General features: G+C 42.3%; 1 protein-coding gene and 1 long non-coding RNA gene across 2 annotated transcripts in view; one reads left to right on the top strand and one right to left on the bottom strand.

Annotated features, from left to right (window-relative positions):
- Window positions 1-11,917, top strand: part of LOC309370581 — a 31,416-nt gene that overhangs the window by 1,686 nt on the left and 17,813 nt on the right. The window contains exon 2 of the long non-coding RNA XR_014168615.1: window positions 6,528-6,583. This is a non-coding gene — a long non-coding RNA (uncharacterized lncRNA). The remainder of the gene's footprint in view (window positions 1-6,527; window positions 6,584-11,917) is intronic.
- Window positions 383-10,223, bottom strand: AGXT (alanine--glyoxylate aminotransferase). The gene is made up of 11 exons (XM_081912472.1): window positions 9,533-10,223; window positions 8,302-8,494; window positions 6,510-6,574; window positions 6,132-6,232; window positions 5,252-5,322; window positions 4,438-4,522; window positions 3,557-3,652; window positions 2,990-3,059; window positions 1,948-2,043; window positions 1,154-1,282; window positions 383-783 (listed from the first exon to the last, which is right to left on the bottom strand). The coding sequence occupies exons 1-11, from the start codon at window positions 9,797-9,799 to the stop codon at window positions 676-678; spliced, it is 1,281 nt and encodes a 426-aa protein (XP_081768598.1). The 5' UTR covers window positions 9,800-10,223; the 3' UTR covers window positions 383-675.

Here is an 11,917-nt window from a genome sequence, read left to right on the forward strand (position 1 = left end):
GGATAGGTCTTCTGTTTTAAACTTGGTCTAAAGCTAACATGCAATCATATCTTGGGGTGATTCCCCCCCCCTCCCAGCTTTCATCTAATTTACTCTATTGTCAGTAGGCTAGGTACATGTTGTAGCCTTTTCAGACATTGGTAGGTGGCATAATCACACCATTGACACTAGAGGCGCATGTGTACTCATTTTTTAAGCTCTTCAAAAACAGTTTAAGAGCTGTTTGATCAGACTGAAAGTGCATGCACTTCACAGTAAGTTATGGCTTTTCTTCTGAAAACTGGCATCTGGTTCCAACCTTTGTGTTTCTTTCCTTATCCTTTCAAGACTTTTTCACACAATGATTCAACAGCAAAATGAGAGGCAGAAACTACAGAGACTCTTCTATTTACATACATCCAGACATGTGTGAGTTTATGAGCATATAACAACTTGCACAATGGGAGCACACATTTGTTGAAGAAAAATACAAAGGGCATAACAGCACTAGTAAGTGTGCACAGTATAGCATGCAGTGGAAACAAAGTTTACTCTTGTGAATTGTAAACTATAGGTACATTATGGAATAAAGAAAAGGGAAAGCACTTTATGTGGAATGTGCCTCTGATACCTTGCATGTCTTAAGTGTCACTGACTATTCTGGATCTTCTGTGTAAAAAACAATGGGGTGAAGTCTTATAGCTTGTTCTTGAGACAGTGCTGGAGAGCATCTTCCAGAGCATGGAGGACTCTGTCAACATTGTATTTAGTGGAGTTATAGCCCATCAATCCTATTCGGAGAACCTAGTGATGAGATAATATAAAAAATTGAGTAAGTGACCTGCAACTCATTCTCTTAGAAGGGCCCAGCCCTCATCTTAGTCTAAATGAAAAAGTGATTGAGTTCAGCATCTCAGTGGCATGGAAACCATGTAAATAAGGTTAATTCTAATTAGAGGTATAAATAACTGATTCACTTCTCTTGGGGGTTGGGGTTGGGGATTACATGTTTGAATATTCATCTGCTTTCACACACAAAGCTAAAGTAGTAAAAGCCAGGTTTGTGGAGAAATAAAATATTTACAAAATGCTTTGCTTTTTGTTGAAAACCAGACAGTCCTGTCTTCAAACACCTTAGTTCATTTCTCCTTTCCTGCCCCGAGACAATATCTACCTTGCCCGCTGAAGCACCCAGGCCTCCTGAAATCTCAATCCCATGCCTTTTCATAATGTAGTCAGTGATTTCCTTCCAGTCATATCCCTCAGGTACAAAGACAGTGTTGACTGTTGGAAGCCTTGCATCCTGAAAAACAAAGAGAATGAGTCAAAGGCACCCAGGTAATTTCTGAATGCATGTAAATGCTTCAATTTCCCAGGATTTCTATCAAGCTGCACCATCTGGATGAAATGCCCTCACCCTAATGAGTTCTCTCTCCTTGCTTGCATGGAACCTTCTCACACTAGGAATCTACACTCACTGACCATTTGTCTGTGGTGAGCTTGATTCTGTGCAAGGCTAGAGAGAATGGTTTCTGGGTGTTAAAAGTTGGCTTCATCTATGTTTCACATTCCGTCCTGTACATTTTGGTTTCTCTATCATTTCTGGTTACACGTAGATTGGTGCTGAAAAGTGAGATGCTCATGCAGTAAATGATCAGCTATCCTGTTTTCAAACCACATTCAGCTGTGGAAACACTATTGCCTTAGTGCCAGCCTAAGTTAATAGACTAATGTTGCTAGAACAAAGTCTCTCTGGCTTATCTCTGGTTCCCTTCTCTTACCTCACTACCCTCGGTATATAATGTTCAACAGGCCTGCAATTACTGTCATTGTCTATTCCTTTCTCCATCCATCTCAAAGCAGGTCCTATAAAATGTAGCAGCACACATACAACTTAGTTCTCTTGTTCACTTAATGGTGATTACTCAGCAGAGAATGTGGAGCTAATTATTGTGGTTTGCATCCTACCGGTTCTTTCACAAAAAGTTGGAGGCCTAACTTCTGTAGCCCTGCACACAGGTCCAGGCTGTTCTCCTTGTGAAGCTTCCAGGAATTTTCTAGCCCCTGTATACAAAATGCACTTTTATTTTCATGTGTAGAAAATAAAAACTATTTCAAATGCAACTATCTCTACATAGCAGGCATATTATATTAGAATGGACATAGTGGGTGGTATCCAACTAAACAGTTCTGCTATCACAAGTACCTTTGACTGTGCAATGGAATTTCCTCTCTCTCATGTGCCCCCTAAATATGTTATTTGGTGAGCAGGGAGAGGAAGTTGTGCTGTGCAGCCAAATGTGTATGTGCTAGCAGAATTATTTAATTGGATACTACCCTTTGTAGTAGGTTTGTAATTGAGTTTGGCTTTGTCAGTTCTGACCAGTTAGCAAAACTCTAAAATTAGTATGGTACTCATTTGTTTCTTAGGGTCCACGTCATACAAAGTAATATACTCCTTTCTAAGCCAAGGGCTTGCTTAGAAAGTAAGGCTGCAGACCTAACCATGTCTATTCAGAAGTGAGTCCTGTTGAATAAAATGGGGCTTACACTCAAGTAAGTAGGGTTAGGATTGCATCAGGCAGGCATCAGCCTTCAGTAGTCCTCATTCTGCTTCCAGTCAAGAAAGGGTGATACTGGTTCTATATTAGTTCCTTCTATGAGAACTAAGGTGCTTCATACGTTATGCAGCATTTCCCCCCATAATTTCACAGGTGTTATAACCATTATTGCTTCCAGAAAATCATATAGGGGAGACATACTTTGGGAAGTCCTGGATGGACATTCAGGACAAAAATTAATCTACTACACCTTTTAGGAACACATTGACTTTTTATGCATCGTAAGTTTATTATTAATGGGGTCATGGTTAATATGATTGTTGTATATCTGGATCCACTCTAATATGCCCATTCCTAACTAAGCAGCAGACATATCTTGATTTCAGTATCTTCCTTTGTTTCTCTACTACTTCAGCCTGTAGGCCTTTCAGTCTCCCACACTGACTGACCTTTTCTGCAAGAATTGCCAAGCCTTCTCGCAGACAGAAAAACGTGTTGATGGGTGCAGTATGATGATACCTGCAAAGATACATGCAACATGTAAGGGAGATGCTCAGTTTGCATGGACCAATCTATCAGAAACCGCTTCACAATATATATCCTACCTATCAACGCCCCCCTCCCCATGCCAAAACAAAATACTGTAGTGACAGGAAAGTGAAGTGAGGGAGTATTGTCATATTCTCAATTGCAGCCTATGTCAAACTAGGTGCTGCCCAGTGCTTGTTTTTGTGCTTTGAATCACTCATTGTAAGCAAGCAGCAAGTGTGCTCTCTGTCGCTCCCCCCCCCCTCAAGAGTTGCATGTGAGAGAATGAGCTGTTCCCTGCCATATTTCCATTCAAAGCCTTTTCTCTTACCCCACCTGCTTTCCCAGCCGTATGATAGAAAGATTGGGGGAAGGAATGGTAGTGCAGATCTACTGCTCAATAATGGTCCAGCGCCTAATCCATTTTTGGAGGGCAGGAAACTACTTTAAAAGTGAGGAGAATGAGAAGCCATAGAATTAGCTCTCACTTTCTTGGCTGATCGTTGCAGCCCCAGTATTGAGCCAGCTCCTCCATGTCCAGATAAAAGGAGATTGGTTTTGTCTTCCTACTGTAAATCTTCTTCCTGACAAAATGGAAATGCAAATATTGGTCACCCGAAGGAAATCTACCAGTGAATCACATTCTTTGTGCACCTCCTACCCCTAGTTTATTTCCTGTAAACCTCGCAGTTCAGTGGAGGGAGGAAACTGGTTCTTCAGATGTTGAACTTCAGCTTCTGTCATCCCTAACCATTAGCCATGGTGGCTGAGGTCGATGGGGGTTGGAATCCAACAACATATTTAGTTTCCACATAGACTAAATAGTGCAAATGTGTGTGTGTGTGTGTGTGTGTGTGTGTGTGTGTGTGTGTGAAAGAGCAATGGAGTGGCAGTGCCAGAACAGAACCTGGAAGATGCCATGTGGCCTCACTTAGCCCCTTTGTTAGAAACAAGCAGGAAAATGTAGATAATATGAGGTGCTTGAACCTGGAGCTTGCAAGAAGGCACAGAGGTTGAATTCTGTGAGATGTGGGGCTCACTTAGTTCAGTGAGTTGAACCTAAAGAATGGAATGGTAGGAAAACCCCATGACATTTTTGATAATTTGTAGAGTTTATGTAGAGTGTAAACAAGCTGTTGCAGAAGCTGAAGAGCATTTTTGGATGAGCTTCATTCTTCGCTCACAACACTTTAGTGCCAAGGTATAAAACAGTTATTTGGTTAGCTGAGGACCCCTTCTGCACATGGAAGTCCATTTTTCGATCCAGCTCAGTGTCTTTAGGAGGGAAGTGAGCCTCCTATCATTTCCCATATCTCTTCTATAAAGCATTGAAATAACATCTTCCCAAAACAAATATTTTTTTGCTTACCTTGCTCTCTGGCTGAAAGAAATGGGTGAAGCACCAGGTGGTGCATTTAAGACTTTCTGGGAGCCTGAGTAGAGGATGTCAACTCCTGTGTGCTCAACAGGGGAGAAAAAATTTTAATAAGTGTTCCTTCACTATGGCAGATGTCCTGTTCAGTTCTGTACTACCAGGATTCTTTGTGGAAAGTCATGACAATTAAAAATGAAATAAAGCCAATATAAGTGCAATATGTATAGAGCAATGGTTCCCAAATGGTGGCCTGTGGACCACAAGCTTCCATTGCATGTCTGTAAAAACACAAATAATCATACAGCACCTAACACAGTGCATTACAATGGCTATAACAGGCATGAAAATGATTAAGTGGTCTGCCAAGACCCTCAGCAATTTTCAAGTAGTCCATGGGAGGAAAATTTGAGAAGTTAAGCAAGATACTTGTTTGTTTATTACTAATGTCATAAATTACTTCCCCAACCTGGTGACCTCCAGATGTTTTGAATGCACTTCTTGCTGGTGGGAGTTGTAATCCAGAACACCTACAGGACACCAAGTTGCAGAAAGCTTTCATATACTTAGGGAGAAGCTTGGACACTAGTTTCAGATTTACCTACTCGTCCTCTAGAATGTGGCAAAGGCCAGAGAGCATCTCCTATATTATCTTTTGTATTCCTCTTCTCTTAACAAATACACATCTATCTTTTGCCTTCTCCAGTGATGATGAAGGAAATATGCAAGTTATTCTGATTAGGAACCTCAAACCATTACTACATCAATGGTAAACAATTGTTACTATGACAGATTGTTACATCTTGCTCACCTTGCTGGTCCATAAGAATTGGAGCTCCACCCAGTGATGCTACAGCATCCACCAGTAGTAAACAATTATATCTAAAATGAGGAAGGGAAGAATAGAGATTTAGCATGCTATGGAAGGCAGGGCTTAACTTGCAAACAGGTCATCCAGATTAGATTTCTCTGTGTGCAAGTGCACAGCCACACATTCTGTTGTTTTTAAGTCACATTCATTGCTATTTCACTGTTAGCCATTGATGCCAGTTGGCAGAGCTTGGTGGAATGCATCTGGGCTGGGTTTCTCTCTCCCCCCCCCCCACTCAATTGGTCTTCCCCTGCTGCTCTCTCTTTTCCATTCTGGGCAGATGTGGGTATCCAGGAAGTGCACAAGAATGTAAGAGTAAATGTTAGTATCCTTATCCAACCAGTTACCATGTTTCACAATGAGCAAAATGGAGGCTTGTTCTTTTTCTGTGGTTGACTGAATATTAATTCTAAACAAACAAAAAAATAAACACTGAGGTTTGAGTAAGAAGAAAACTTAGTTATGCTATATTAAGAGAGGTCCAAATGCACAGTGAACAAACAAACAACTTTCCAAAATATATAGTAGATGTGGAGCTCCTTGTGTCTTTCATTTGCTTTAAGCAATTGATAACAGCTCTCTTATTCAGATTTTCTAAGCATAAGGAATCTTTGGATTTAGGGAAAAGAAAGTGTGGTACAGCAGTAGTTTAAGGAGAATGCCACATGGGGAAGGGGGAATTAACGGAGGCACAAGGGGTTCACAATCCAAACTAAGCTGAGGTATGGGTGGGCCCACGGTAAATCAGGCAGCTTAGACTGCAGCCTTGAGGCCTTTGTTTCTGAGGCAAATAAGTGTTTGACCTCCATGACCCACTGACCTGTGACAGAGTTCTCCAAGGCCATCCAGGGGCTGAAGCACTCCAGTGGAGGATTCTCCATGTGTGATGAAAAATAAAAAGGGAGCATGTGTCACTAAACCCTAGGAGAGGCAACAGGGGGGGAAAGAGTCAGACAAGACAAAAAAACAGGGGAGGAGTAGGTGAACAGTAATATTCACCTAGTAGGTGGGAGGCTAAATTGCTATGAACTGGTTGTCCCAACCATCTACATAAGAAAGACATAGACTGCAGGTTTCACTTAGAGCTGTATTTATGTATCTAAATTATCTATATAATATCCTGCCTTTCAGGATACAAACTCTCCCAGTAAACATGCTCTTTGCTGCTACTTTCAGCTACTTTGCTCACATAACTCACCTTTTCTATTTCTTCTAGAGTGAAAAACTCTCCAGGGGCCTTTACTAGCTGATGAACGTCTGCTCCTAAAAAAGGTAATGGATTACAAATAATGTTACATGAACTTTGTTAAAGGAGAAGCAAAGGACAAAACTGTTCCTAAGATTCCTGGGAAGCACCAACATTCATTCCAATTAGATAATAATAAAGCCCTTCTAGGGGAAGGTAGGATATAATATTCTATATTTATTATTATTATATTTATATCCCACCTTTCTGCCAAGGAGCTCAAAGTGATGTACATGGTGTCCCTCACTGGTACTTCAATTTTATCCTCACAATGACCCTCTGAAGTAGGTTAGGCTGGCAGATAGTGACTGGCTCAAAATCACTCATAGAGTGTAATTTTGCTGGGTTTCAGTTTCCTTGTATTTAAAAGAAGAGGGCCTGACTAAGCAGCTTTTAGAGGCTTCACTTGACTAGTTTGGATTTTGCTGATCCCTGAAAAGGAATGAGACATGTGCATTATTGTGGCTAATAAGGACTGAGTATGCCTCAGTGCACCCTGAAACTATATTTGAAAAGTGGTTTGGACCAGGAGAAATTACAATCTAGACACAGGTTGAAGACTCTGGATTGTTGGTTCAGCTGACTGGTTATGACAGTGAGCTCCTTTGACATTTTCACTTGACGACATTATGACGTCAGATGATTTGAGAGGTGTATGGTCCTGCCCATCTGTCAAAATTGACCTGCAGGGAATGAATCAGCTCTTGATCAGACCCTTAGTGTGAAAAAGGTTCCCTACCCCTGATTTAGCTCAACAAAGTCCATCAAAATAGCCAACACATGAGAATGCAAGTTTTAGGTTTAGGGGTGGAGTACCATTCCTGGTGGGGGACACAGGTGGCGCTGTGGGTTAAAGCCTCAGTGCCTAGGACTTGCCGATCGAAAGGTCGGCGGTTCGAATCCCTGCGGCGGGGTGCGCTCCCGCTGCTCGGTCCCAGCGCCTGCCAACCTAGCAGTTCGAAAGCACCTCCGGGTGCAAGTAGATAAATAGGGACCGCTTACCAGTGGGAAGGTAAACGGCGTTTCCGTGTGCAGCTCTGGCTCGCCAGAGCAGCGATGTCATGCTGGCCATGTGACCCGGAAGTGTCTCCGGACAGCGCTGGCCCCTGGCCTCTTAAGTGAGATGGGCGCACAACCCCAGAGTCTGTCAAGACTAGCCCATACGGGCAGGGGTACCTTTACCTTTTTTACCTTACCATTCCTGGTGGACTGATGGGAAGACAGCAAATCACTTCTCACTTGGTAGCAGTTCACAACAAGTTATGTTAAGCGCCACAGGCGCTTCTGTTTGAAATGGGTCATGTATTAACAAGTACATAGCAGCACCTTTGCCAAAGTCCATTCAAGCTCCATGGGAACCTCCAGAGTATATGATGATTAAACTTGGAGCAGGAAAGAAGTGTTTGATTATTAAAAACAAATTGGGAGGAATTCAACTTAGTGTTAAGCTACAGTCCCATAGTGGTGTACAAGTCGCAGTAGCAGAGAAGGTTCTTGTGGCTTGGTTGCACAGCAGATTGCAGTAGCCCCAATACATCCTGTTGCACTGGATTTCATATTATACAGCCATTATTCTCACCCTTACATGAGTGGTGGTGGTTGGTGTTGCAAATTTCGCATTCAGTATGGTTTTACAACTCTTAAGTTACTTTGAAACATTTTATGCAGTAAGCAATGGATAAACGATATAAATAATACTATAAAGGAATGCTAGGTTTGAAGGAAAAGGTTCCAAAAAACATACCAAGTCTTTTGGCAATGCCAGTTGCACGTTCACCCCAAAATCCATTCATAGCTATGAGCACTTTGTCTCCCTGCTCCACCATGTTCAAGAAGGCTGCTTCCATGGCACAATGGCCTGTGCCACTGACAGCCAATGTGAGAGGGTTCTGTGTCTGAAATGCATACTGGATTCCAAGCTTGATCTCATCCATTATCTGAGGGCAACAGAGAAGATAATCAGTGTTCAAAGAAACTTTCCCAAGGCTGGCAGTGCAAGTGTATTTATGTCTGTGGATTGTGACAGTGGCATTCATAGGAGGAAGAGATAACAGTGTGGCACCCATTAAACGTTTCTATAAACTATGATGGACAAAAGACAACATCCAGAAAGGGCTGAACAAAGTCCAAAATGCTGTTATGGAAGAGAATACTCCCACAGTAGAGTTACTCAGCCACAGTTGAGATCCTGCTCTTGCTTCTTTATTTCTTTGCATCATATAATACATTGATTACTCTCACTTTATGAACAGCCATGTGGAAATGTTGAATCCTAAAGCCTCACACACCCTGGTGATAATTAAGTAGGTTTTCTGACAGAACAGATTTCAAGCATCATAAACACAAGGTGTCTGTATTTATATACAAGTCCTCTCTCATGGGGCCTCAAAATGCCGGTCAGCGTGGAACTCCCCTATTTCTTAACATGGCTCTTAGCCAGATTATACACAGAAATTACATGCCTCCAATTTAGTGATATATTTGCCTGCTACTAAGCCTGGGATCACTCCCATGAATAGTTAGCAATCCTTTCTGAGTATTTGATCTCAAAGGAATATCTGTCTTCCTGACTGATATACAGAGGAATAAGCACAATGAGATCTAATTAGCAGAAGTTTGTCTAGATTTAAAGAGTTGGGTTTTCAAAGTTTTATATATGCTTAGTGGATCTAGATTAAAGGAAAGCCTGAAACTCACATGAGCTCAGTGGACTCAAGTTCTTAAAAATGGGGAAATAACCAGAAATAATAGTCCCATAAAAAAGGAAGAAAATCATGCTTCTGGTTATCAAGAAATTCTGTGGCTAAATAATAATGATTTTCCATAAATGTATTAGTTAAGAATATTACTTTTGATTAAAAAAAATTAATCCATAGACTAATGAATAAATAGTCAGGGTGATACTTGAAAGCTGGAAAAGCATTAAGTAGAAGCTGAAGTAGGAGCACACAAGGAATTAGGATTTTATTTCTTACCTGGATCATCTCTTTGTGGACATGTCCTATGAGCTGTCGACAGCCTGCAGACAAGATCCGGGGAGGGCAATTGGAGGGCCCAGGGCCCAGCAATAACCTGTCTGGAACAGACAGTGGCTGTAGCAGAGGTGCTGGAGGTGGCAGAGATAGGTTTTGAGAAGCCATGGTGCGGCAACACTGAGTTAAAACCAGAGGCCGCCGAACAGGAGTCCAACCTGCTGCTTGCAGCACTGGGAACACACTGCTCACCCCTGACCTTAAATACATGGCAAGCTGGGGTTGAGCAAAACAAACAGATCTTAGATCAGATAAATGCTAGCACACCTCCCTCTTGTTTCTCTCCTCTTCTGAAAAATCTTCCAGTGACTGTCATTGGTCTCCAGGCTCCTTGTGAATATGAGCTTATCTTTAGAACACAGCCTCCAACTTACTTACTCCTTGGTTTTCTCCCAGAGAGTTCTGTGCTTTCTAATGCCTTTGGCCTTCCTTGCCTGGGAATTCTACACCTGTTAGAAGCTGGAAAGTTAAATATCATGCAAACAAAGATCTGAAGGAGACGTATTTTCCTTGGGCAACACAGAGAAGCTTCCTATGCTGCCTCAACTTCTGTAGAAGTTGCTTCCCTCACAGAGCGGAGAGAAACTGGACAACTGGACCATTATGTTTGGTTCTGTCCGAAATCCCCGAAACTATATAAAATTGAAGTTTTATTCTTTATTCTTTATTGTAGTTGTCTAACACTGGTATGCTGAGCACCCGCTGGTTATTGTTTGCCAGGAACAGTGAATTCTAGATTAATAATGGAGTTAACAAGTAACTGTGCCTGCCTGCTTATTGGCAGAGCCTGACTGAAGTAATCCCCCTCCCCGCAAAAAATGGGGTGACCTGTGTGTTATTCTGTGTTCCTTTTTTTGCCTGACTTGCTCCTTCTTTTCCCTCCAACCCATCCTGTGATCCACCCTTCAGCTCTGAAGCTTCCTCTGCCTCCGACTGTTGCCTCCTGCCTGGTACAGTTCCCCACAAATCATTAGCCCCCTCTCCCGAGTCAGACACCAGCCCCCCTTCTCCCTGTACACACTTGCCAGCATTCTGCCTGTCCCTGACATGTATGGGAACTGCAGGTGAGTGCATCTAATAACTGAAATAAGTACCATGCAGACATATTGTAAGAGCAGCTGGTACACAGAGGTATACTGCTTCTGAATGTTGAAGTAACCAGGTAAAGCTGAAAGTGGCAAAAGGCAATTAATAGGAGACAAGCAGCAATTCACTACACACAACTGTGTCCTGACTGTCTTGTAGTCTGGGGACAGATGCTACAACTTCACTAATTGTTTTCCCCTGGGCCGAGTAGTATAAAAATGTAAGCTGCGCATGTTCCTTAAGATCACAGTAGTCATTTTATTTATTCAGCAGTTATAGAAAAATTCAGAAAGTGTAGCAGCTGCTCTCACTGAGACAATAGACTATGTTATTGCAGTTTATTCTTTATGTTACTCATCCTTGGACTCATCTCGCTTTATTGGCCGAGGGAGCCGGCGTACATGTTCTGGGTCATGTGGCCAGCATGACTAAGCCGCTTCTGACGAACCAGAGCAGCGCACGGAAATGCTGTTTACCTTCCTGCTGGAGCGGTACCTATTTATCTACTTGCACTTTGACGTGCTTTCAAACTGCTAGGTTGGCAGGAGCAGGGACCAAGCAACAGGAGCTTACCCCATTGCAGGGATTCGAACCGCCAACCTTCTGATCGGCAAGTCCTAGGCTCTGTGGTTTAACCCACAGCGCCACCCGCATCCCTTTCAGTAGACAATAGCCCACTGTAAATATCTTTATCTTGCTTTCCTATTTCTTTTTTAATTTCCTAATGGGTTCACTTAATCTACAAAGAGTTTCAATGTGCAGTGCAGCAACTTCTCTATGGTTAGACCACAACTATTTTTGTGCTTTAAAAATGTATGTAGCTGAGATGCATGCATTTGTGTCATGCCAAGTCCATATTACAGTTTTCAGAGCTCTCATGATTGCTGAGCAACCTCCCCACCTCCCACCCCCTGCCCCTAGCTTCAATCCAGTAATAGAACAATGGTGACCAGACAGGAGGGGGCAGAACTGGCCAAATTCTGTAATACAGTAGTTTGAACTTCTGAGGGACAGACTAGACATTAACTTCATGAATGCAATTAGTGTAAATAGTAGCTGAGCTTGAGCAACCTCAGCACAATGAGGGGAGAGGAAGAGAAGTGGAATTCTTTCTGCTTCACCAGAATCCCTGTAAAATTCCTTTACAAGGCAAAGTCCTATTTCTAGACTGAGGTGATGAAACCAAGTATATCTACTGGCTATGATGAGCATTGGACTGGGGCCAATGGGACCTCCAGACAG

Source organism: Podarcis melisellensis, assembly GCF_964234715.1.
Source record: "Podarcis melisellensis genome assembly, chromosome: 5".
Lineage (NCBI taxonomy): Eukaryota > Metazoa > Chordata > Lepidosauria > Squamata > Lacertidae > Podarcis > Podarcis melisellensis.